Source organism: Salvelinus fontinalis, chromosome 2, assembly GCF_029448725.1.
Source record: "Salvelinus fontinalis isolate EN_2023a chromosome 2, ASM2944872v1, whole genome shotgun sequence".
Lineage (NCBI taxonomy): Eukaryota > Metazoa > Chordata > Actinopteri > Salmoniformes > Salmonidae > Salvelinus > Salvelinus fontinalis.
The window spans coordinates 74026257-74050016 of NC_074666.1; the positions used below are offsets into that span (position 1 = coordinate 74026257).

General features: G+C 42.7%; 3 protein-coding genes and 1 pseudogene across 5 annotated transcripts; 2 read left to right on the forward strand and 2 right to left on the reverse strand.

The window, feature by feature from the left end:
* Positions 1-393: 393 nt before the first annotated feature.
* LOC129825420 (UNC93-like protein MFSD11) lies at positions 394-6243 on the reverse strand. Its single transcript, XM_055885518.1, has 14 exons — positions 6012-6243; positions 5647-5821; positions 5478-5533; positions 4923-5030; positions 4683-4762; positions 4482-4578; positions 4305-4363; positions 3952-4111; positions 3590-3630; positions 3427-3492; positions 3115-3240; positions 2791-2965; positions 2384-2519; positions 394-2191 (listed from the first exon to the last, which is right to left on the reverse strand). Exons 2-14 carry the CDS (start codon positions 5740-5742, stop codon positions 2030-2032), a joined length of 1362 nt encoding a protein of 453 aa, XP_055741493.1. The 5' UTR covers positions 5743-5821; positions 6012-6243; the 3' UTR covers positions 394-2029.
* A 232-nt stretch (positions 6244-6475) lies between these two features.
* On the forward strand, positions 6476-9636 carry LOC129825438 (serine/arginine-rich splicing factor 2-like). Of its 3 annotated transcripts, XR_008754861.1 has the most exons (4): positions 6476-7117; positions 7436-7730; positions 8222-8370; positions 8849-9636. XR_008754861.1 is itself a non-coding variant. In XM_055885543.1 (3 exons), the coding sequence occupies exons 1-2, from the start codon at positions 6729-6731 to the stop codon at positions 7713-7715; spliced, it is 669 nt and encodes a 222-aa protein (XP_055741518.1). In that variant the 5' UTR covers positions 6476-6728; the 3' UTR covers positions 7716-7730; positions 8849-9636. The 3 variants fall into 3 exon arrangements, 2 of the variants coding, with proteins under 2 accessions (XP_055741518.1, XP_055741531.1); XM_055885543.1 differs by lacking the exon at positions 8222-8370; XM_055885556.1 differs by lacking the exon at positions 8222-8370 and having other exon boundaries at positions 6477-7087.
* LOC129825452 (histone-arginine methyltransferase METTL23-like) lies at positions 8477-11175 on the reverse strand (annotated as a pseudogene).
* Positions 11176-11317: 142 nt separating this feature from the next.
* On the forward strand, positions 11318-22659 carry LOC129825430 (bifunctional arginine demethylase and lysyl-hydroxylase JMJD6-like). The gene is made up of 6 exons (XM_055885530.1): positions 11318-11884; positions 13282-13670; positions 13790-14076; positions 16381-16516; positions 17681-17819; positions 18681-22659. The coding sequence occupies exons 1-6, from the start codon at positions 11756-11758 to the stop codon at positions 18810-18812; spliced, it is 1212 nt and encodes a 403-aa protein (XP_055741505.1). The 5' UTR covers positions 11318-11755; the 3' UTR covers positions 18813-22659.
* The last annotated feature ends 1101 nt before the right edge of the window (positions 22660-23760 follow it).

A 23760-nucleotide genomic window follows, 5' to 3' on the forward strand; every position in this document is an offset into this window, starting at 1 on the left:
AAATTAGAATTAAATATTCCCCACACAGTTACTTTTCAACACCTTTTCGTTGCTACTCAATATCGGTTGTTTCTTATTTCAATGCCATTTCTAACCTTGTTTTAGAAATTGTTTCAATTTGGTTCTAATCTCTCACGCTTACCATAGAACCGTATTGGACGTAACAATAACAGTGAGTACAGTTCTCTTTTGTGATTGGATGTAGCCTCCTTCCATTACACAATAATTGCATCCCACATTGTGACTCACAGCGTCCCTGGTTTCTAAGCAACAAGGCAGAGGCGGGCATCACATCCTCATCAGGTAGGACAAGGGTTGTGTTGTTGAGAAAGTATGCAAAGCATCACCTGTTCTCACCCCAGGTAGGCAAAAAGGAGCATACGGACACGAAAAAAGGCTCAAAATAACAATTTTATAGTAATAAAAATGTTTTAAAAAAACAAGCGTGCATATCCTGGTGCCTTTCTAAGTAACTACATTCAAGTATAAAATCTAGTTCATAATCCAAAACACATAGTTATTCCCTCAAAATCCCATTGATTGCCTCACATCCAATAGCTCTGGCTCTGAACAATCTTCAAACTCAGTTTTTCATGTGTCACAGAACTGAACTCTACATTAAGCAATCCACACAATGAATGAAATGATTCATGAATTAGACTACACATTTTTGGCAAGGAGGAGCACAAACACTGTAAACAGTTTGTGACCTCAATCGAAATTGCATGATGAAAATGTAGAACAAAAAATGCTTGATGTTTGCAGAGTGCAAAGGCCATTGTTTCAATGTGAGTTCTAAATAAAACCATAGCCTTATAAACTCAAGAGTTCTTCAATGTGACATTTTAACAGAGCAATATAACTTAGAGCAGTTTAGACATAAAAATTCTGTTCTACATTTTGTAATACACCATTCATCCAACAGCCATGCCATCATCCTCAATACACTATCTATGGCCTTTTGGATCCCACTTTTGACAAAACCTATGGAATACTACAGATACTCTGAAAGTGTGATGCAAATATTGACAAAGAAATAACATTTAGAGCATTGTTCAACAATTTCGTACAGATATCACTATAACAAAAATAATTTAAATTGCAATAAGCTAGTGTATCTGCGTCTTGATAATTTCTCCCTTTATGACAAATGCCATCTTACAAGAAATCTAGATGCAGTGGAGTCCTGATAAATGCAATGGCTTGGGAGTGTTCTAAATATGTATACTAAACCTGAGCATGCAGAAGTGAAAAGTGTATTTGAATTGATAAACTGTGCTGCATGTAAACAGAGTTTGTACATTTCCAATGTGCGCTTATCAAGAATCGACTGTACTACATTTTCTTCTTCTATCAAATTTAAGTAGTATAATAAGATTTGAGACTGGAAACCTTGGTAGGAATAGCAGTCTAGCCAAGCCTTAGTCAATGACTACTGCACATTGAAACCAACCAGCTGAACATCTACATGAAGACAGAAGCACAGTGAATGACATTGAACATGAAAATAAAGGCTCCTCTGTGCACAACTGATTCACTCCAAGTAAAGTAAAATATACAGTATTTAAGTGTATCTTCCACTTGAAAGGCAAAAATCAATAGAGCTGTGAATGACTGTGCCAAAACAGTGTTACTAGTCTCTGCTTATTGGAATCAATAGAGCTGTGAATGACTGTGCTAAAACAGCATTACTACAGTCTGCTTATTGGAATCAATAGAGCTGTGAATGACTGTGCTAAAACAGCGTTACTACAGTCTGCTTATTGGAATCAATAGAGCTGTGAATGACTGTGCTAAAACAGTGTTACTAGTCTCTGCTTATTGGAATCAATAGAGCTGTGAATGACTGTGCTAAAACAGCGTTACTACAGTCTGCTTATTGGGGCTGGGGTGGGCCAGTCAAACTGTCAGTTGAAGGATTCCAAAGGATAGCTAGGTTGATAGGAAGCTGTTACACCGACTCTTCCCCGGATGACCCGTCCAGCTGTGAATAGCTCCTCTCACCATGACCCCCTCCTCCCATAGGTTGTCATATGCTGTCATAGTCAGTGTCCCGTCGGCTGGAGACCACCACCCATTCAGCCACGAAGAAGGATAGCGTGCCCAGGAAGCCCACCACAACCATGATGAGCAGCTGCCAGTGCAGCAGGAGATAGTTACTGTAGAAGAAGGCCAGGGCTGCAGTGATGGACTGTGGAGGACAAGAGCACCAAGTTACACCACTGTAATACAGCAACTGTGGTTAGCAAGTATGGGGAATCATCAAGGGATATACCAAGCAAATAGCTCAATGTTATATTTCTTCAAATCATTCAGAGTAATACATTATCACCATAGATAGCAAACCATATCGTGTGTGTAGGCCTAACAGATATCAATGTACCTGAACAAACTTGAAAACGGCAAAGGCAGGAGCGCTGTCCTCCCGGAACATGAATCCCACAATGCTCAGCAGTTGGGTGTTGAAGCAGCTGTCCCCCAGGCCCAGCAGGAAGCTGCACAGCAGAGCCACCTCAACACTGAACAAACAACACAACAGGTTAAGCAATTAAGGCAACGCCACACCACCTCAACACTGAACAGACAACATCCCAGGTTAATACAGACATGAAACCTTACACAATCTGCAGTAACCCGATAGATTTCAAATGCAATTATGCACTACTGCTACACTTAACATAATGCTCATGTCCTGACCTGCTATATTCTTATGCAAACTACGTAGAATTGTTGTAATAGTAATCTATGGTCATTGTTTTATGGGCCAACTGCGTAAGCCCTGCTGTGTACCTGGGGGTGATGTATGCCTGCAGGTGTGTGCCCTCTTCTGGGGCAATAGGGGCATCACTGGCAATGTTCAAGAAGATCAGGTAAAAGGCCACGAAGTGAGTGATCAGCCCCAGCAGCACGACCGGGTTCCTCCCAAACCGGTTGCACTTGTTCAGCATCCCAAACACGCCCCCTCCTGGACAAACAGAGGCACAGCAAAAACAGAAGCGTTGACTTCCTAGAATCATCAGTCCCTTCCTGTCAACCAGTTTATTTGCTTTCCAAACCTCACGTGTATCATGTGATCCGAAACAGCACTGAAGATAAAAAATGACTTTGACTCACCCAGGATCTCTCCCAGGCCAATGAAAATGCCAGAGAGCCCGATCAGACTCTTAGCGTCATCCCCAAATTGAGTCATGGCTCCTATACATGTCCCGTATACCCCACTGTAAAATGTCAACTCTAGGCCTGAAGGTGGGGAAGGAGCAAGAGTTACACACATAGAACCTATGGTTATGCATTCAAACATACTCAATGTCAATTGAATATGCAGCCGTTTATATTTCTATACTGGCTTCCACTGAAAGAAGTTCCTCATATTGTAAATAGCCCAAACCATTTTTTCCCTGAATTATTTGGAATGAATTTGCCCACCTGTGTATGCTATGGAGATACTCAGCAGTAGCATCTCTTTAGTGACAGACAACTGCAACGCTTTCTCTGTAAGAAGAGGGCACATATCAGTCAGCTGAGCTCTGAGCCTTTGTTGCTGACATGACAGATTGAAGTAAGAAGCAACCAATGAACTCTGACTCACTGAAAGCATCCAGAGCCTGGGAACCGAGACCTGGAGTTGCTCTGCAAGGGAGAGAAATCCATAAATAAACTTACGTACAGCCTTTCCAGACATAAAGGAATACAGGATTATCCAGATACAACCCAGGCCTATGGAGGAATACAAAGTACCTTACATACAACAGCAGGTACAGAATGCACAAACACCATTTGTATGGCATATCTATTAGTATATAAATATTTGACATGTGTATGTATGAATGACAACAAACGTAATTCTGGTCAATAAAAGGTAGATAAGGAAAACATTTCTTGTGCTAGTTTACTCTAACGTTAGACCTAGACCATGTTTTCCATCCCAGCATGTCTGCAGACTGCACTCACACGACGATAGAGGTGCTCTCGGTGGACTCAGTCTGCAGCAGTGACTCAGACGCCTCGGAGGGTGTGGCCTCAGGCTCCGGCTTCTGGATCAGGAAGAACAGAAAGCTGCCCACCAGGCTGATGACTGTGAGAGAGATGAAAACCGTCTGGCGATCCTTGTCTAGACACACAAACACACAGCACGCGTCAGCAACTTATGGCCAAAATGAGATTTCCTCATTGTGTCAAGTGAACTTATGGAATGCTAGATACTATAAAAAGGAAAGGGGAAAGGACTCATGAATCTAGGTAGAATACATTCAAAAGATAGCTACATTGTTATAGTAAAAAGTTAACCAAAGCTGATGACATACCTGATATGTGAACATGGCCATGCCAGGCAAAATAAATATACATGTTTCCAAAGAATAAGCTGCAAAATGGGATAGATACATGTTAGGCAGTCCAACACCATGGATTCAGTACCAGAGTAAAAAAGATGTGGTAAACAGTGATGCCATCAATACAGTTATGCTGATAAGAAGAAGTACCTGAACTGTAGCAAGGCCCAGAAAATACCACTGTTCCTACCGATGGTGGCATCTGTAGAGTTGATGGTGAGTAGGTTCCCCTGAGCTGTCCACAATACTAGGCCACAGATGGAAAGAGATTGAAAGAGAAAAGAAAGAGGGTTGTGGTGATAGGAAATACAAGTCGTTAATTCTCAAGTAAGAATAACACAGTCTTCTTACTTGCAGCTGCTATTCCAACAACTACAGACGCTGTGTAGAAGCTCCAAGTGTAGGGGTGGATGAACATGGCAATGTATCCACTGATGGAAATAAAACATTGGACAGTGTTAACATCACGAATAAGCTAATGAAAACAAGTACTTTATGCACACTCAGAGAGAATAGATAAATAAACAGTTCTGTAAATAGGTATAGGCTACAGTGGGTTGATTTAAAGAAAGGTCAAAAGAGTGTTCTCACCTGTATACTAGTCCACTAAAGAACATGGACAACTGGGGTCCTATAACAGCCACTACTGAGGGAGCAATCAGGTTGGATGCAGAGAAAACTCCATAGATGATGGCCATGCTACATGTAAAGACACGTGTAAAAACGAATCAGATGATATTGCGCCAATGTAATACCACTAATCATAGAAAATGTTAGCAACATGGCTACAAGTGCAGGCGTTTTTTTCAATAAGGATGTGTTTGAATAAAAAAAAGCCTGGTGTTTGCCTGTCACGGGTGGTGTCATTAAGATGTCCATAAAGGCCAACAGCAGCAATTAAATCACAGACGAGGCCCTACAACACCACAGTCATATGCATGTTATTTACGAAATACCTCAGGAAACTGGGATATTGTAGAGAACTGAAAGTCCACTTTGATGCCTCAAGTGGGCAGATTCAATTACTTACCTTTGGAGACCTCTTTGAGAGAGAGAGACAGGGTTACAATTTTCCAACAGTTCTAATCTATACCATAGGAGCCACATAGGTCAAAGTCACAGTATTTCAGCATCATAATGAATTACCTTGTGTATCCACTCCCATGGAATTCAGTACTGTTGAAACTCTTGATCACAGTTTGCTGAAAAAGCATGAGACATAAACAATTGACACCATCAATATTAACTTCCCCTGTAGGTTCCCTACAGTTGTGTGGCTTGAATTTGTATGTATCATTTGTCAGTTTAACCATACCTCTATATTGCCACATGTTTGGAAAGCAGTGAACATGAACATAAATCCAAAACCCAGGATTATGATGTTCAAGAGTGTCTTTCCCTCTGGACCCATGCTTGCTGCAGGGTGTCACTGTAATATTACTTGACGAAATGGGTTAGTTAAAAAACCTCTGAAGGGGTCCACAGCTCATCTGAAAAAGAACAGAATCAAAACAACCTTGGCGACAAATCTGTAGAAAGGATGCTATACTATGCTATGAATATTAGCTATTGTCAAGACACTACATATCTAGGCAAATCTGCTACCAAATAATATAGTAAGTATTAGTAAGTATTTCCTTGCTTTAGTCTGTTTAGCCACTTGAGAAGAAAACAATTTACCGAGTCGGTGCTGCACTGTATAGTCCTTGTTTGTGCAAGCTACATAGTTAGCAAACCAATAACGACTTGTGGAGATACCATATGGACTCAAATCCTAGAAAGAATCCAACAATAATGTACTAGGCTACGATACTTTTCTCCCGTCTAGTGTAAAAATGGTCTTTGAATATTTTTCACGGTGACCAAAACTGTTCGTCATGTGAGATAGTCAGCTGACATTTCAAGGCGTACAACCCAAAGCCCACTGGGAAACTGAGTTTATTTGCTATAGTCTGACGGCAATCTCGTTTCCGGGTCAATTTAAAAAAAAACATTACTAAATTGAAAGTATTTTCCATTTGTGTCCCCTCCGAGTAATTTGTATTTAATATAATATATTTTGGTGCATTGAATTAGGATTTTAAAATGTGTAATTTGAAGATGTGTTGTTTTTCCCTCCAAATAAATACGCAGCAGCGTTACTCGTCAACCTCATTCAACGAGGAGGAGCAAGGGACAACATCTCGTTCTAACAAATGGTCGGTGCTAAGGAAATCGTCATAAATTTGGAAAGCTATATTGCATTTTTTTAAGAAAAACTCGACATATTGCGAGCAGGCTGATTAAGTACGATAATTTTAATCAAAAACTTTAAGCGGGTGTTGACCTTTCACCCACATTTTCTGGTAGTACCGTTGCGTGTTTGTTAGCTAGGCTAACTAAGGCGCTATCTGCAACATGAGTTATGGTAGGCCCCCGCCCGATGTTGAGGGCATGACTTCTCTTAAAGTTGATAATCTGACATACCGAACCTCACCTGAGACCCTTCGCCGTGTCTTTGAAAAGTATGGTAGGGTAGGAGATGTTTACATCCCCCGAGATCGTTATACGAAAGAGAGCAGAGGGTTCTCCTTTGTGCGATTCCATGACAAGCGGGACGCAGAGGATGCGATGGACGCAATGGATGGTGCCGTGCTGGACGGACGCGAGCTAAGAGTCCAGATGGCCCGTTACGGACGTCCCCCAGATTCTCATCATGGAGGCGGTGGTGACCGTGGAGATCGTGGTGACCGTCGGCGTGGAGGTGCACCCCGGAGGTACGGGGGTGATGGCCGACGAAGTAGGAGGTAAGAGCTGAGCACATGGTTAAGTAGTTGCTCTAGCTCTCCTTCGATTGGGTCGTTTTTCATTGTTAGCTATGTGATCATTTTTTTATTAACGTTAGCCATGATGTATAGTGTTTGTTTGGGAACTTGAATGTTGCAACGGTACCTTTTATGTCCCTTGTTTCAATTATGTAGCGTCAATCAGCCACCATTACAAGCATGGTTCATTGACCTGGTAACTCAGCAGCGTTTTGAGGGTGTTGTGGCCTTACGTTTACAACTGTTTTTAGATAGTCGATACCGCGACATAGCGAACTTACTCTCGTTTCTCCTCACCAGTCCGAGGCGTCGGAGACGCAGCAGATCCCGGAGCAGAAGCCGATCTCGTTCCCGCAGCCGCTCCCGCAACACCCGATCAAGGTCTCGTTCCTACTCTCGCTCCAAGTCTCGCTCCCCCAAGAGAGACAAGGTGAAGTCCCCGTCCAGGTCCCGCTCCAGATCCAAGTCTCCTAAGTCAAAGTCCCGTTCCAGGAGCCACACCCCTGCGGAAAGAGCATCAAGATCAAGATCCAAGAGCCAGCCCAAGTCACCTGGGGAGAATGGAGCTGAAACCCCATAGATGACTGACAAAATGGTAAGTGTTGGGCAAGGAGATGGGACCTTAACACTACCTTTTTGTAAATTGTTTGAGGTGAAGTCTAGCGTTACACTAGATTGTATGAATAGCATGGGGAGGATGTGATGTGTGGGATGGATTTGCACTAAGTGTCCCTTTTCCATGGTTCTGTGGTTGAATAGAAGGGGGTTGGTTGTGGGATGTCTTGACAATGTGAACTGCTTTAAGTTTTTCCACCTCAAAGTGGATATGCATTTTACTGTAACACTGGGCATGGCAAAGAGGAATGGAAAACTGTCCCATATGGTGGTTGCCAGAAACCCACATTTGATGGATTTTGGTCTATTCCTTTCACAATTTTGTTCTGTCCTGCCCAATGTTCCAGTTCATTATCAGTGTAGAGGAAATTTAGGTCCATTCTTGCATTGTACATATGTGGTATTTGAGAATACATTTTTAACATAAAAATAAAATGTTCATAAAAAAAATCTGGAATTCTCTCCTCCAAGCTGCGGAATCCTGTTTGCAAAAGAGGAGTTTGAGGCAGTATGAGCAGTTAGTGAGCTGGGTGTGTGAGCTGTCCGGGCACCTGCTGCTGTGGGGGTTGCTATGGAGCAGGCCGGTTGCAGGTTGCAGTCAGTGTTGGGGTGGTGTTGAGGTACGTCTGCAGGACAATGGACAGAAGCCTTGCATTGTCCTCCAGGTCATGCTCTCTGCTTTTGGGGGCAAAGACTTGTGCTCAGGAGGGAACCAAGGTTTGTCTGACTGGTTTCTCATGACAAGATTTCTCATTTTTGTGAAGCCCGGGCGTCTCGACGTTTGGTTCCTTCCTTGAACCCAAAAATTTTAACCATCAGGAATGGGTTTGCATAGCTTTTGATTTGGCTCTTTCTTTCAAATGTAGACTAGTTTCCTACTAATATGGGGGAAATGTGCTATGCACATGAAGTTGGCATTACATTGCCAGCTGATTACACCATACATATGGCCTGGAGGTGTCTCCATGTCTAACTGAAGGGAGGGGTGGTAAAGTTAACAAGTTGTTGCCACTTCATTACTAGAGGTTGAAAACAAAATTGAGTTATTTGTTTTCCAACACCTGTTTCTTACATTCTTGTCTTTCAAACATTTTTCAGATGAGATGCCAATGAGGACGTCACACTTCAGACTGAGGACCCTGTCCATACAATGATTTCTGTGTAAAGGGTTATTGTTGTATCTTGATCAGAAGGCTTTGTGTATTCTTTTTTTAAATTTTTTGCCCAGACTGCTTGTCTTTTGTTGTGCAATGTTTAACAAAAAAATTAACTATACTTAATGTGCTTTTGCAGTAGATGGTCTAAAACTGCTTGGATTTCAATTTGTTGGACTGCATGGCTATTTTAGTTCTCTAAAACTGTCATAGTGAATTGATGGCCTAGCCTTTACAACTGTTATTTTGGGTTTCATGAAAGCCATTACAGAAGTTCAAATGGCTAGGGCTTTTAGAATACGTATGAAAAGAACTAGGCACAGATTTACTTGCGGGTCAGCTTGCTATGTAGCTTTGGTTAATTTCATTGTGACTCTAATCTTCTCTCCTGTATTTTTTGTGCACTAGGCGCAGTTGTGTAGCAGTTGAGTATTGCTGGTTAGCTGTTAACGTGGCGTGTTGCAGTGCTTGGCTGTTTCCAGTGTTCTCCGGAATGCCCCTGTGGCTACAATGCTGTGATGGTGGCCAACTTAAATGGCTGCTACAAATTCACCATCGGTAGAATGCCTGTCTTTCAACAAGTTAAAATGTTCTCTAATTCAGAGCACTAAGTATGGTGTGCTAATTTTGTTTAATGCATTCTGTCTTGCCCTTTGTGCATTCCTTTTCCCCCTTGCAAGAGTCTGTATAGGTGTCCAATGTGAAAGCTAATAAAAATAGTCTTCTAAAACATTTGGGTTATCAATTTATTCTAAAACTTCTACTATACAACTTAAACTATTTTATTACATTTACATTTAAGTCATTTAGCAGACGCTCTTATCCAGAGCGACTTACAAATTGGTGCATTCACCTAATGACATCCAGTGGAGCAGCCACTTTACAATAGTGCATCTAAATCTTTTAAGGGGGGGGGGGGGCAGAAGGATTGCTTTATCCTATCCTAGGTATTCCTTGAAGAGGTGGGGTTTCAGGTGTCTCCGGAAGGTGGTGATTGACTCCGCTGTCCTTTATTTTATAATGCATTGAGTTTTGAACCCTTGGGTCTTGACTATTTGGTGACTTTAACTGTGCCTTGCTGGCAGTAACTGAAGTTGACACAGTTTTGTCTCTTTCATTCAGCTTTCCTTGTCCTCGTTTATAATCATTTGTACATTATGGCTTCCAGGAAGTGTTGCCCCAGCTAGTTGATCTTTGTTGGCATGGAACTTCTCCAGTGGAATGTTGAGCCACTTCAAGTTCCATTTGTGCAGCAATGCCTCTATGGACCAGTCGGCACTGAAACATGAAGATAAAGAATCAAAATGAGTAATGTTTACTTGACATTGACTGACAGCCATGGACTGGTCCTGAAAGGCATACCTTCTCTCTTGGTAAGTTGTCCAAAATTGGGCCTCGGGTTTTTTCTCAAGAGGAAGGAGATGGTCACCAGGACTTTCTCAATCTGAAAGTTGTAAATTCACAGTTGAGTTACAGATCTGTAAATCTGCTCATTCATCCATACTAACCGGTCAGTCTGAACTCGCCTTCAGGCTCATAGAAAACATCTGATCCCAAGATGATGTCTAATGGAGGGAGGAGCAGAAGGTCTGGGGAGACCTCTCCCTGGGTAATACCCACCACAAGCACATTGGGCTGTTCATTCACTTTACAGGTGCGCCTACAGTTCTCCAGAAACAGTGGCCGTTCTGCACTGTCTGACAAGATCACTTGTGCCCCACACTTCGCTGCCACCAAGCCAGCCCCAAGCTGAGAACAAACAGCAGTGCATTCTGATTCAATAGTTTGTTTTAGAATCAAGTTACACATTTACATGGTAAATAAGTGAATTGTAGAGTAGACTGCATTATTACAGTTTGGTTATTCCACACTGTTTTGCGCATCAGCTCTTCCCTATGTGTCCACACACATTGTGCTAATACCACTGCACAGGGCCATGCATGCATCCCATATTGTGGATCAAGGACCTAGTACAGAGGGGAGAAACGACAAGATTACGGTTCACATGATGAATGTCAACTTCCATTGATTCAGAAAAGTCTGTCTTCTGTACTCATCTCCAAGGAACTCGGCGGGCTTCAGGGCCAATTACCACAATGCAGTTGTAGGCGAACAATATTAATTACAGAAACATCGCTGGTTCCAAATGGCAAAAGTGTGGAGAAAGTGCGCAAAAACCTCAGGGATGGAAACATTCAGTGATTACTTTGGGTCCTCGTAATCTTCGAATGTGAACGATTTCTGCACTGTTGGATATTTCCGTTGCTCTGTTTTCCATTTACCATCCCAATTGTGAGTAAATAAATTCAGTGGTAAAACAATACGTTCACTATCATAAAACCCCTCTCTTAAAAAAAAAAACGGACACGCTTGCGACTGTCTGCTGGAGGACGGGGAAAACTACAACGTATACAGCCAATGACATGTGCTAATGACTGGTGGGAAGGCCTATTCCACATTTTATCCAATCGGTTTTCTCGGATGTATGGCTCGCTCTTATATGTGGCCAACGAGCTTCCTACGGCTCTCGGGGTGGGCGGCCTTCAAATTGTAGGGACCCCGGGTTTGGTTGCGAGAGCATTGCTGTAGCTAGCTGCTTAGCTAATTTCATCCGGGCAGCTTCCTCCTCGCTATTAAAAGTGATCTTAGAACAGAATCTTAATTTGAAGGCCAACGTGTCGTGTTTCAGTAACACCAACAAAGTACTCGTATGAAGTTGCTTACCGTTTAACTAACTCCAGACTAGCCACTCAATTAACGTTCGCTTCACTACTAGCAAGTCAAGCTAGCAAATGTGTTTGTCTATGCACCCCAGTCTAGCTAGCTAACTCAAGTCCCTAAATTCGCAGGAATGAACCATAAAAGTAAGAAGAGGATCAAAGAGGCGAAGCGGAGCGCCAGACCTGAGCTGAAGGACTCTTCAGACTGGACGAAACATGACTATTGCGAGACTTTCGATGTGTCACACCGCTCAGTGAAGGTAAACTGTCCGTAGCAAGCTATCTAGGCTAGCTAGCCATGTTAGCTCTTTCAACACGTTTCACCTTACAAAACCAGTGCCGATGGTCACGTAGGCTGCTGCTGCACTTTCAGCGCACAGCGGTTTTCATTGGCGCAACTGTCAAATCGGTCAGTCTGGACTCAAACACTGTGTGCCACAGCCCATTCCGTTAATTATTGACCACATTAGTTTGACGGTGTATAGTTAATTTTTTGTGAAATCGTGACATTGTTACATTTGTATTTCATTGAGGCTTACATGTGATCATTAGCCAGTCACCACCAACAGGTAGCCAGCCTACTGACCCATGACAGCTGATGGTGTTTTTGTCCACCTCGATCCACCGTTTATATTTTATAAGAAGACTGTAATTGTATTATGTCTGTAGGAATTATTGCCCTTGTCCTCAGAGATGAACAACTACCATAGTTAGGAAAGCCCATACCTTTTCCACAGTGTGTTCTGATAAAACACTGTTATATTGACACAATCACTACAACAATGTATGATTTATAATGCATTGATCTTACAACCAACTTCATTGTTAACTGTATGTTTGAAATGAGCCCACTGGAGGGCATTTTCTTTGCTCCATGTGGGACACTGGGTTATTGCCAAGTGGTTCAGCAGGAGATTTGTTTTCATCACAAGAGTTAAGAAGGGCTGCTCTGGGTTGCTAAGAATACCCATGACACTCGAAGCTTAGGTAGTTTCAAGAGTTGTCCTATAGGTTAACAACTCATCTCAGCATTTTTGTTTCATTCCTTCTCTTTTGGGGTTGAGCTTCTGAACTTAACCTTAACCTGTATTGGTTAGAGCATTGGACTAGTAACCGAAAGGTTGCAGGATCGAATCCCCGAGCTGACAAGGTAAACATGTCATTCTGCCCCTGAACCAGGCAGTTAGCCCACTGTTCCTAGGCTGTCATTGAAAATGAGAATTGGTTCTTAACTGACTTGCCTAGTTAAATACATTTAAAAAGGTTACTTTCAGACACCGTCATTCCATGTAAAAGCAGAACAAAAATGCACATGACCTTTTGTATTCCCTTTGTCCCAGATCAGACTATATCAAATGGTCTTCCTCTGAGTCAACTCCTTAATGTTCCAGTTGGTTGCATTGCATTCAAAAACAGTTGATCTTTTATTGTGATGCAGTTCTGTAAAACACTCAACCTCAATCCGTGAGACCAATACTAGGCCCAATGACTGGGAAGCATTAAGTCAGAAATGACTAGTATTCCCTTTGAATTCAGTACAACGTAATTTATATTGCTAGAAAGGTTATTGATTAAAGTAGTCGTACATTCATAAAATGTAGCCCTCAACCCTCTCTCTTTCACACACACAAACTGACATGACATATGTGTCTCACAGGACAATGTTGAGCGTGTGGACACCCTGCGTCTTAGCGCAGAGGAGTTCATCCAGCGCTTCGAGAGGCCCTACAAACCTGTGGTGCTGCTCAACTGTCAGGACACCTGGCCCGCCCGCGAGAAGTGGACCATGGAGCGCCTCAAACGTAAGTACCGCAACCAGAAGTTCAAGTGTGGTGAGGACAACGACGGTTACTCTGTGAAGATGAAGATGAAGTACTACGTGGAGTACCTTGAGTCCACACAGGACGACAGCCCACTCTATATCTTCGACAGCAGCTACGGCGAGCACGCCAAGCGCCATAAACTGCTGGAGGACTATCAGGTGCCAGTTTACTTTAGGGACGACCTCTTCCAGTTCGCCGGGGAGAAGCGCCGGCCTCCTTACAGGTAAGAGCTATTCTCAGTAACATTGTTAACTAAAATAGCTGCAATGTTATTGTATGTTCTGTGAAGTTGAACTAACTCTAGTAACACCTGTCCCTTTATTTTTATGTCTTTTTTCTCAGATGGTTTGTAATGGGTCCTGCCCGCTCTGGCACTGGCATCCACATTGACCCGCTGGGTACGAGTGCCTGGAATGCCCTGGTGCAGGGGCACAAGCGCTGGTGCTTGTTCCCCACCCACACGCCCCGGGAGCTGATCAAGGTGACCCGGGAGGACGGGGGCAACCAGCAGGACGAGGCCATCACCTGGTTTAACGTGGTGTACCCACGCACCCAGCAGCCAACCTGGCCTGCTGAGTTCAGACCCCTGGAGATTCTGCAGGGACCAGGGGAGACTGTGTTTGTCCCTGGTCAGTGGGCTACTGCTGCCATTTTATAGATGTCTGGTCTGTCTTTCACTTTGAATACTGTTTGACTGGAGAGAGAGAAGTAGTTTTAATCTTCAGCGATTTTGAATCATTTGTCAAGATCTGAAAAGGCCAGGGTTCAGTTAGTTAGGAAATATATTATATAAAAGTAGGGCAGAACATACAGTGAGTATGAAAGGTTTTCGATGAGAAGTGAAATACCAATGTTATGTGCTGTGAAGACATAAATTATAGCTGTGTGTATATGTACATATACGTATATATACAGTACCAGTCAAAAGTTTGGACATACCTACTCATTCAAGGTTTTTCTTTATTTTTAGTATTTTCTACATTGTAGAATAATAGTGAAGACATCAAAACTATGAAATAACACATATGGAATCATGTAGTAACCAAAAAGGTGTTAAACAAATCAAACTATATTTTATATTATCCACCCTTTGCCTTGATGACAGCTTTGCACACTCTCGGCATTCTCTCAACCAGCTTCATGAGGTAGTTACCTGGAATGTGTTTCAATTAACAGGTGTGCCTTGTTAAACATTCATTTGTGGAATTTCTTTCCTTAATGTGTTTGAGCCAATCAGTTGTGTTGTGACAAGGTAGGGGTGGTATACTGAAGATAGCCTAAAATAGTAAAAATAAAGAAAAACCCTTGAATGGGTAGATGTGTCCAAACTTTTGACTGGTACTGTATATATATGTGTGTGTGTATGTATGCCATACACTCACCAGACAGTTTATTAGATACACCCATCTAGTACTGGGTTGGACCCCCCCCCCCCTTTGCCACCAGAACAGCCTGAAATCTTTGGAGCATGGATTCTACAAAATGTCAGAAACATTTGTTGCTCAATTGATGTCAAGGGACCCTAACGTGTGGCAGGAAAACATTCCCCACTCCAATACACCACTGCCACCAGCCTGTACCAGGCAGGATGGGTCCATGGACTCATGCTGCTTACGCCAAATTCTGACTCTGCCATCAGCATGACGCAACAGGAACCGGGATTCGTAGGACCAGGCAATGATTTTCCACTTTCCAATTGTCCAGTGTTGGTGATCGCGTGCCCACTGCAGCAGCGTCGTCTTGTTTTTAGCTGATAGAAGTGGAACCCTCTGGTCGTCTGCTGCAATAGCCCATCCGTGACAAGGGCCGAAGAGTTGTGCGCTCTGAGATGACGTTCACACCACTGTTGTATTGCGCCGTTATTTGTCTGTTTGTGGCCAGCCTGTTAGCTTACATGATTCTTCATATTCTCCCTCGACCTCTCATCCATGAGAGAGGTCACAGGACTGCTGCTGACTGGATGTTTTTTGTTTGTCTCACCATTCTCTGTAAACCCTAGACACTGTCGTGTGTGAAAAGCCCAGGAGGGTGGCAGTTTCTGAGATACTGGAACTGATGAGCCTGGCATTTCGCTACACTCGCATTAACATCTGCTAACCATGTGTATGTGACAAATAAAATGTGATTTGATTTGATGGTACCAACGATCATACCAAACTCAGTCGCTTAGGTCACTCGTTTTACCCATTCTAACGTTTAATCGAGCAGTAACTTGATGCCTCTCTGCCTGCTTTCTATAGTAAGCCACAGCCACATGACTCACTGTAGGAGCGATCCATTTTGTATGTAATTAACTTTCCGGTGATATGCCATGTGTGTATTCACAGCTTTTCACTATGTAGCTGGGCTATCCTAGCTATCAAGTTTCTGCTAGATATCTCCATGAATATCAACATGAAGTGTAGCCACCACCTTGTTTACAACCACACTTACTGTAGGGCTCAGTGATCGACATGGTTGCAGAGGTTAATCCAGTATTACTGACCTACCCTAATACCCTGCATCCTCCTGCGTTAACTGACTGACAAGACGGGATTAAACTCTGTTTCCTTTGGATCTGGTCCAGATCTTGAACTTTTCCTGTTTACTCAAGTTGGAGACCAGAATATTAGGTCCTGATGGCTGAGAAAGTGTATGTGAGGGAGTGTGTTTGATTCAAGAGCAGAACCCTGTTGGACAGGCTGTTCTGTCTCCTCTGAAGATGTCCATCCATACCTTACTATTTCTGTCTATCCACCCATCTCTTCCTCTACTCCATAAAGGTCTTGTAAACTAATAACTAAGATTTTCATCAAAATGTCCTCGGACAGAGTATGTTTTCTGCCATGTGAGAAGGTCAGATGGTGTATTTTTGTACTTGGGCCATTCTGTGTTTCCTTTTCTGTGGTTTGGTGATCCGAAACCTAATCCTAGTCATCTCTGTTGTTTTCTAGGAGGCTGGTGGCATGTGGTTCTCAACATGGACACCACCATCGCTATCACTCAGAACTTTGCCAGCACCACCAACTTCCCCATCGTGTGGCATAAAACTGTGCGGGGCCGGCCCAAGCTATCAAGGAAGTGGTATCGGTAAGCACTCCTAACAGAACCCCCACAGCTGTAGGAACACCTCGTGAAAGAAGAAACTTTTAAATATTTTGTCTGTCGGGAGGCTGTGGAATATGAGGAACAATTCTGCACACACTGGGTTTTGCGTCAATGTTTATTTGGACCAATTATGATTTAGTAGGGGTGAACTTTCACCTGACATCTTTAGAATTTTCGGATGGGAAGGGGTTAGTTTGGCCCATAGATGGCCGAGATGATTATAAAGGAGGGGATGTGAACCTCTAGAGCCTCCAAATTCGTTTTTTCATTGTTTCCCTCTAATCAGGGACTGATTTAGACCTGGGACACTAGGTGTGTGCAATTAATTATCAGGTAGAACCGAAAACCAGCAGGCTCCGGACCTCGTAGGGTAAGAGTTGAATACATCTGATCTATAGGATCCGCCCTGGTTCTGCCACTTGCACTAGGCAAACATCTCACGACCCCCCCCCCCCCCCCCCCCCCCATCAAATCCAGTAGCTGGTCAGAGGGCAGCATTCATGTAAGATTTGGTTCTGGGTTTCCAAACTTATGGGAACCAATAAAAAGTGTGTTGGCAGGTTCTGTAAAGAATGGGTCCTTCCCGCTCTGGCACTGGCATCCACATTGAACCTCTGGGTACGAGTGCCTGGGATGTCCTGGTGCAAAGGCACAAGTGCTGATGCTTCTTCCCCACCCACGAGACCCTGGAGCAGCGAGGACCAAAAGCCCCAGTCCATACATCGGGCAACATTTTCGTGGTCCAAAGGGGCACTGATTTGTGCAAAAACTACTGCAAACTCATTTATAATCTGGCAGCGTAATTTAATTTGTAGCTTCTTCAACAATGTGCATTATATTGTGTGATTATTTAACTAGAGTTTGATAACCAAGCAATACATAAATATTCGCTTCCTTATAATGGACCTCGCTGAAGAGATGTTTCAAATTAAATCATACTGCCAGATTGAGGTTTATAGTAGTTTTTGCAAAAATGTCATCCATAGCTGCCTTTGTAGGTACCTCAATTGGAAAATACATTGTAGAAGAATGGCCTCTGATATTCTTTTGCATGGTATTTAATGATAATGTTCTAATATATTTGCACCCAGATCCACTAACTTCCACAAGGAGGGTATTTATTTTCATACATAAAATCTCTCTTAGTATCCTGAAGCAGGAGAGGCCAGACATGGCTACCTTGGCAGACAAAGTGGACCTCCAGGAATCGACTGGCATCGCCTCGGACAGCTCCAGTGACTCTTCCTCCTCCTCTTCTTCCAGCTCCTCTGACTCAGACTCAGAGGTACATCCTGTTCCCTCAAAAAACACACATACAGTGTGACATTCACACACATGAATATACAGTAGCCCCCTACTCTAGGGACCCCTGAGCTTTGTGTAAGATAGAGGGCAGCAGGCACCTGTTCACATGCGGGCAGATGTCACGGGGTCGGCCACATGTGCATGTGAAACGGCCACACGTACTGTATAGCCACACACTTCCCCTCACTCTGAAAGGCTGTAATGCAAAGGTCCTGTCTCTCTCACTACTGCATGCAGGCAACAACATGCCTTGATATTACATTTAGAAGGCAGTCAGAGATGATGGAAGAAATTACAACAAGTTACTATGAGCATATATTACACACCCCTGCCTTAACACGCTCCTATAAAATGTCTTTCATGTTAAGGTTATATTGTTCCCTCTAAGTTGTCCTGCTGGGTCACAGAAACGTGGCCACGGGTCTTGGGTTTCTGGAACTGTGGGAACTGGTGTTGAATAGCTTGGTGGACAGCATGCCCCTCCAGTTACATATACATCCATATCAGGTTGAGCTGTTGGGTGGAGGTTGGGGGTTACCCTTGTGTAATGGTTGGTAGGCCCTGCCTTCCCCCTAGAGAGAATATTCTGTTCTGCTGACTTAGGAAATCTACTGGTTGAACAAGAACACTACTGTCATCAGATGATTGTCTGTATATAGCATGTTAAATTGGTAATGTTAAATTGGAACGGGTGTTTGTGAGTAGACAGTGTGTATGAGGGACAGTGACACCTAGTCCCCCCTATTATGTAAATGGAATGTAATAGATATGTAGTATGTTCTATGGAGAGATGTATCCAAGACCTCCCCCGCCTCTCTGGTTTGCCCCTCTCTCCCTGCAGGCTGAGTCGGGCTCGGAGGGGGACGCCATGTCTCACAGGCGGAAGAAGAGGAAGACATGTGGCATGATATCCAACGGAGACAGCAGCACCAAGGACGACTGTGTCAGCAAAGAGCGCAGCTCCTCTCGGTGACCCCCCCGCTCCGCCCCGGCTCTCCAAAAGGCCACACCCAGGGGGACTCTCGCATGAAGAGCGGCCAATTTGTTTGTTTTCATTTGTGTATCTCCGAAGGAGAGTCTGGTGGCCCTCTGTCAGTCTGTTGGATAGATAAGAGGGCCAGCCTAACCCTAGGCTGTGATAAAGGAGATTCCCCCTGAGGCGCGGACCTCTTGGAGATTTATCTGCCACAGCTCAGCTTCTAGTCAAACGTCAATCTATATTGCTGTTGCTTGTGGGGTGTGGGAAGAGCAGTATTTCAGTGCGAGGGAGGGGTGTTGACCTTTGGAGAGAGGTGGGCTTATGCCTTGATGTACACCAGGAACTGGGGCTGAGGCAGGGAGCCTATCAGGCTGGCCTGTCTCCTCTACAGTGCCATGGTCTTATGTTGCTCAGTGGGGAAATGTTTTATATTCACAGTGAGATGATGGATAGATAGATAGATGTGCTTTGGATTGACTTTACTTTGCAGTACATGGGATGCCAGTTGAGTTTTATCATGGCAGAGTTGACCATCTTTAGATATTAAAGTGTACTGTGAGTTTTGTAAGTTGATACTGTATGACAGGGTAAGGGTGGAGGGAGATGCTGCCTTCTTAGTCTGCAAAAAAGCCACTGATTTTATATTTTTTATTTAACATTTCTGCTTTCATCCTCTGGGCTTCTTTTGCTAGTAACAGTTGAACTGGTATGCGTATGTACTGCAATTAATACAGTTAATTCAGTTTCAGTTAATTAAATTAAACAGCAAATCAACAGTCCATAATCCAGTCAAGACCATTTAACAGATCTAGAAAGCAATGAAAAGATTGCATAGTGGCATTTCTCTTTCATGTCATAATTATCTGCTGTTGGCATCTGTAGTGCAGACTAATGCACACATGTCTAGTGAAACAACAGCTTTTTCAAGACTTAGCTCAAGTCATCCAGCAACAACTGTGAAGGCCAAGGGATCCCCCCTGACTTAGATTTATCCGGTTCAGCTTGACATTCAAAAGCTTGACCTTTTAGGAGGAAATTGCCTATACTACACTCCCTTAGCTCCAGGTTGGGTAAGATTATCACTCTCAGGTACCACAAATGAATGTTGAGCTATCGACAAGAAAATTCCACCCAAGAAACAACAACAATATTGCCTGGTTATGTAATGTTTCTATGACTTTAATTATTATTATATATATTTTTATATTTAACCTTTATTTAGCTAGGCAAGTCAGCTAAAAACAAATTCTTATTTACAATAACGGCCTACCCTGGCCAAACCCGGACGACGCTGGGCCAATTGTGAGCCGTCCAATGGGACTCCCAATCATGGCCAGATGTGATACAGCCTGGATACGAACCAGGGACTGTAGTGATGCCTCTTGCACTGGGATGCAGTGCCTTAGACCGCTGCACCACTCGGGATTAATTTAATTACATATGGGTTACTCACACAATTTTCAAAATTGTATGATAACAATCGTTATTGTCTCTCGTGTAAAAGTGTGCCCTTTGCTGCTATATTAGTCAACATTTTAAGATGAATGAAATCAAACTATTCAATTTATTTGACATTACAGGCTATACTGTAGATCAGGAGTGTCAAAAAAAAAAAAAAAAAATCCCCTAATTTTGCGGAGAACGATCTCAATTGACATGCCTAAAACCACATCGAAACTGTAGAAATTATAGTGGACATAATTTTATAGTCTCTAAACTGTTTAGCTTGTTAACAGTCATCGAAATGAAAGCTAGACAGTTGGGGAGCATAGAAAATTTGATGGATAGAGAACAATTTTTTTGACAATTTTGACAGCAAGGAATATAACCAATACAAGTGGACCTCAGTGAAGACAGAATGTGGCCCTTTGGGGCAAAATGAGTATAACACCCCTGTTGTAGATGCTGGTTTCTTAGACCCAAATCATGCCTATTCCTGGTCCAAAAAACACTTTCACAGAAGTCTATCACGGATGCCTTTTAGTCCAAGATTAGAATGAACCTCTTTCCAGGAAAGGAGCCCGAGGTGTTTGATCTTGTGTTTTCATTCTGAGCCACCATTTTATATTCTCCATCGCATACAGAAGGGGGCACCAATGCCAGAGTTTTCACACTTGCTTGGCACTAGTGTGTGGGGGTTACAGTCCAGAAGACACAGTTGTGTTGAAAGTAGAAATGAGGGCTGACACAGGGAAAAGTTTAAACATATTGTAGGCCTTGTAGTTGCACATCTTGATCTTATTTCTCTGTGTAGTACAGCTAAGGGGGTTTGTGAAATGTTGCAAATACATTATGTGAGGGGATAGGTAGATATTTTGGACAGACTAAATTCATGGTTCTTTCCACGTGGCTTCTAGGTTATGTGGCATATGCTGCTCTACAATGATTCAACTGCTTTGTATTTTGTTCGTGTAAATTCAAACAAAAGCAACTAGCTAATACATTACTGTTATTCAGCAAATACAAGTTAATGGTTTGAATGCAGATTCTGCTTGTATAACTTTGTTCTGTGGGGTTAACATGGAGTCAAGTGAATACTGTTTTTTTGTGCTTTAAAAATGTGGCTTTGTCGTCTAAAATGATTGAAAGTACTTTGAAATATGTGAATTGCTGTATGTCTGTGCAGTAGGTGTTTTCCACTGTCTTTAGACAAAAGTGCCTATAAGCGCCAATTGATACTGTCATTGGCCTATAGATGAGAGGTTGTGTTGCTACTTGTGGTCAATGCATCTAGTGTTTGTGCTGTTTTTAACCCATTAGGTGCTCACCTCATGTCAAACATTTAGCATTATTACGGTCCCTGGGGTCGATCACATAGTGCCTTGGATCCGATGGGGGAATGGTGTGAACCAGGAGCCTACGTGGGTACGTCTCAGTGGTCTAATGTGGCTTCCTTTGGTCGACCTCTTCCCTTCAGCTGCACTGATCTAAATCTACAGGACTGGAAAAAGGAAGCCCTCTATTAGGGTTCTGTCATATTGCTTTCACATATCCTGTCTGTCCAGATCAGGGCTTTCACCTATCCTGTCTGTCCAGATCAGGGCTTTCACCTATCCTGTCTGTCCAGATCAGGGCTTTCACCTATCCTGTCTGTCCAGATCAGGGCTTTCACCTATCCTGTCCGTCCAGATCAGGGCAGATAAAGGAGAATGATGAGAGGAAGCAATTTTAAGATATTTAGATGTACACCCAGACATACCTTGACGCTAACCAGATCAAAGTTAATAAATTATTGATGAGTTAATAAATTATTTTTTCATGCAGCAACGTCTTAGTATGTTTCATTCTACATATCCATAGTTTCATCCCAATTTATCAGAATCCCTTTACAGATTGTTTATAGATTTTCAACTAAATCAATAAATTGTTCAACTAACTATCCAAAACCATTGGCCTACCCTTAGCCCTTACCTTAACCCCATATCAGTAGTGTTGCAGTTGTTAGTTTAATAGTTTTAGCATCTGTAAGATTACTAAACTGGTACCTGTGATGGTAGTTGCCAAAGCAAACCCTAGTGAATCATAAATACTGAGGAAGCAGTGAATCTGCCTGTGATAGTGTCAAATTGGGCAGGGCATTTGAGAATGGGATATTCAGTGATCTGAGTACACACACAAACAGTTTTTCATGGACATTGTGAACATCGTAAGGGTAATACAGTGCCTTCAGAAAGTATTCACACCCCTTGACTTATTCCACATTTTGTTGTGTTACAGACTGAATTTAAAATGGATTACATTTACATGTGTTTGACTGGCCGACACACAATACCCTGTAATGTCAAAGTGGAATTATGTTTTCAAAATCTTTACAAATTAATAAAAAAATGGAAAGCTGAAATGTCTTGTCAATTAATATTCAGCCACTTTATTATGGCACCCTTAATTTCAGGAGGAAAAATGTGCTTAGCAAGGCACACAATATGTTGCGTGGACTCACTCTGTATGCAATAACAGTGACTACCTAATTTCTGCAACCCACACAGATTCAAGACCAGGGAGGTTTTCCAATGCATTGCAAATCGCACCTATTGGTAGTTATTTTTTATTTTTTTTATTTAAAAAACAAACTGACATTGAAAATCGCTTTGAGCATGGGGAAGTTATTAATTGCACTTTGGATGATGTATTAATAAACCCAGTCAATACAAATATACTGTACAGGCGTCCTTCCTAATTGAGTTGCCGGAGAGGATTATTATTATTTCTCCACCCGGGACAGCCACCCCTCATAGCCTGGTTCCTCTCTAGGTTTCTTCCTAGGTTTTGGCCTTTCTAGGGAGTTTTTCCTAGTCACCGTGCTTCTACACCTGCATTGCTTGCTGTTTGGGGTTTTAGGCTGGGTTTCTGTACAGCACTTTGAGATATCAGCTGATGTAAGAAGGGCTATATAAATACATTTGATTTGATCTGATTTGAAGGAAACCGCTCAGGTTTTTCGCCATGAGGCCAATGGTGACTTTAAAACCCCCTAGAGTCAATCTAAGTAACATAATACAAAAATACCCATCAAAATCTGTCAGGTTAAGCTAGAGATATGTTTTTTTTTTGCATGGGCTGCGTCTCAGTCCACTGCATCCGCCTATGTGACCATTCCACATCTGCGGTTGAAAGTGTCAGAGCTACAGCACAGTTTATCAGACCAGAAAACGTCTGTAGCATCTGAATGGTTTGGCCTACAACCAATGTTCCCTCTAATTGTTTTCGGCATTGAGCAAATTTCAGGTCTGCTGAGTGCAAACTTGAACATTGTGAAAGTTCTGTGCAACTTCCGGTGTGCGTTTACTGTGAACACTGAGGCTGTACCCACTTTAAGTTACAGTTTTAACAGTAATCAAGTACGCTACTGTGGCTATAAGATCATAATGTAGGCCTACCAGAGTGGCCTATCATCAGAAACAATGGAGAAAATGCATCCCGTAACATTTTAACATGGAAATAG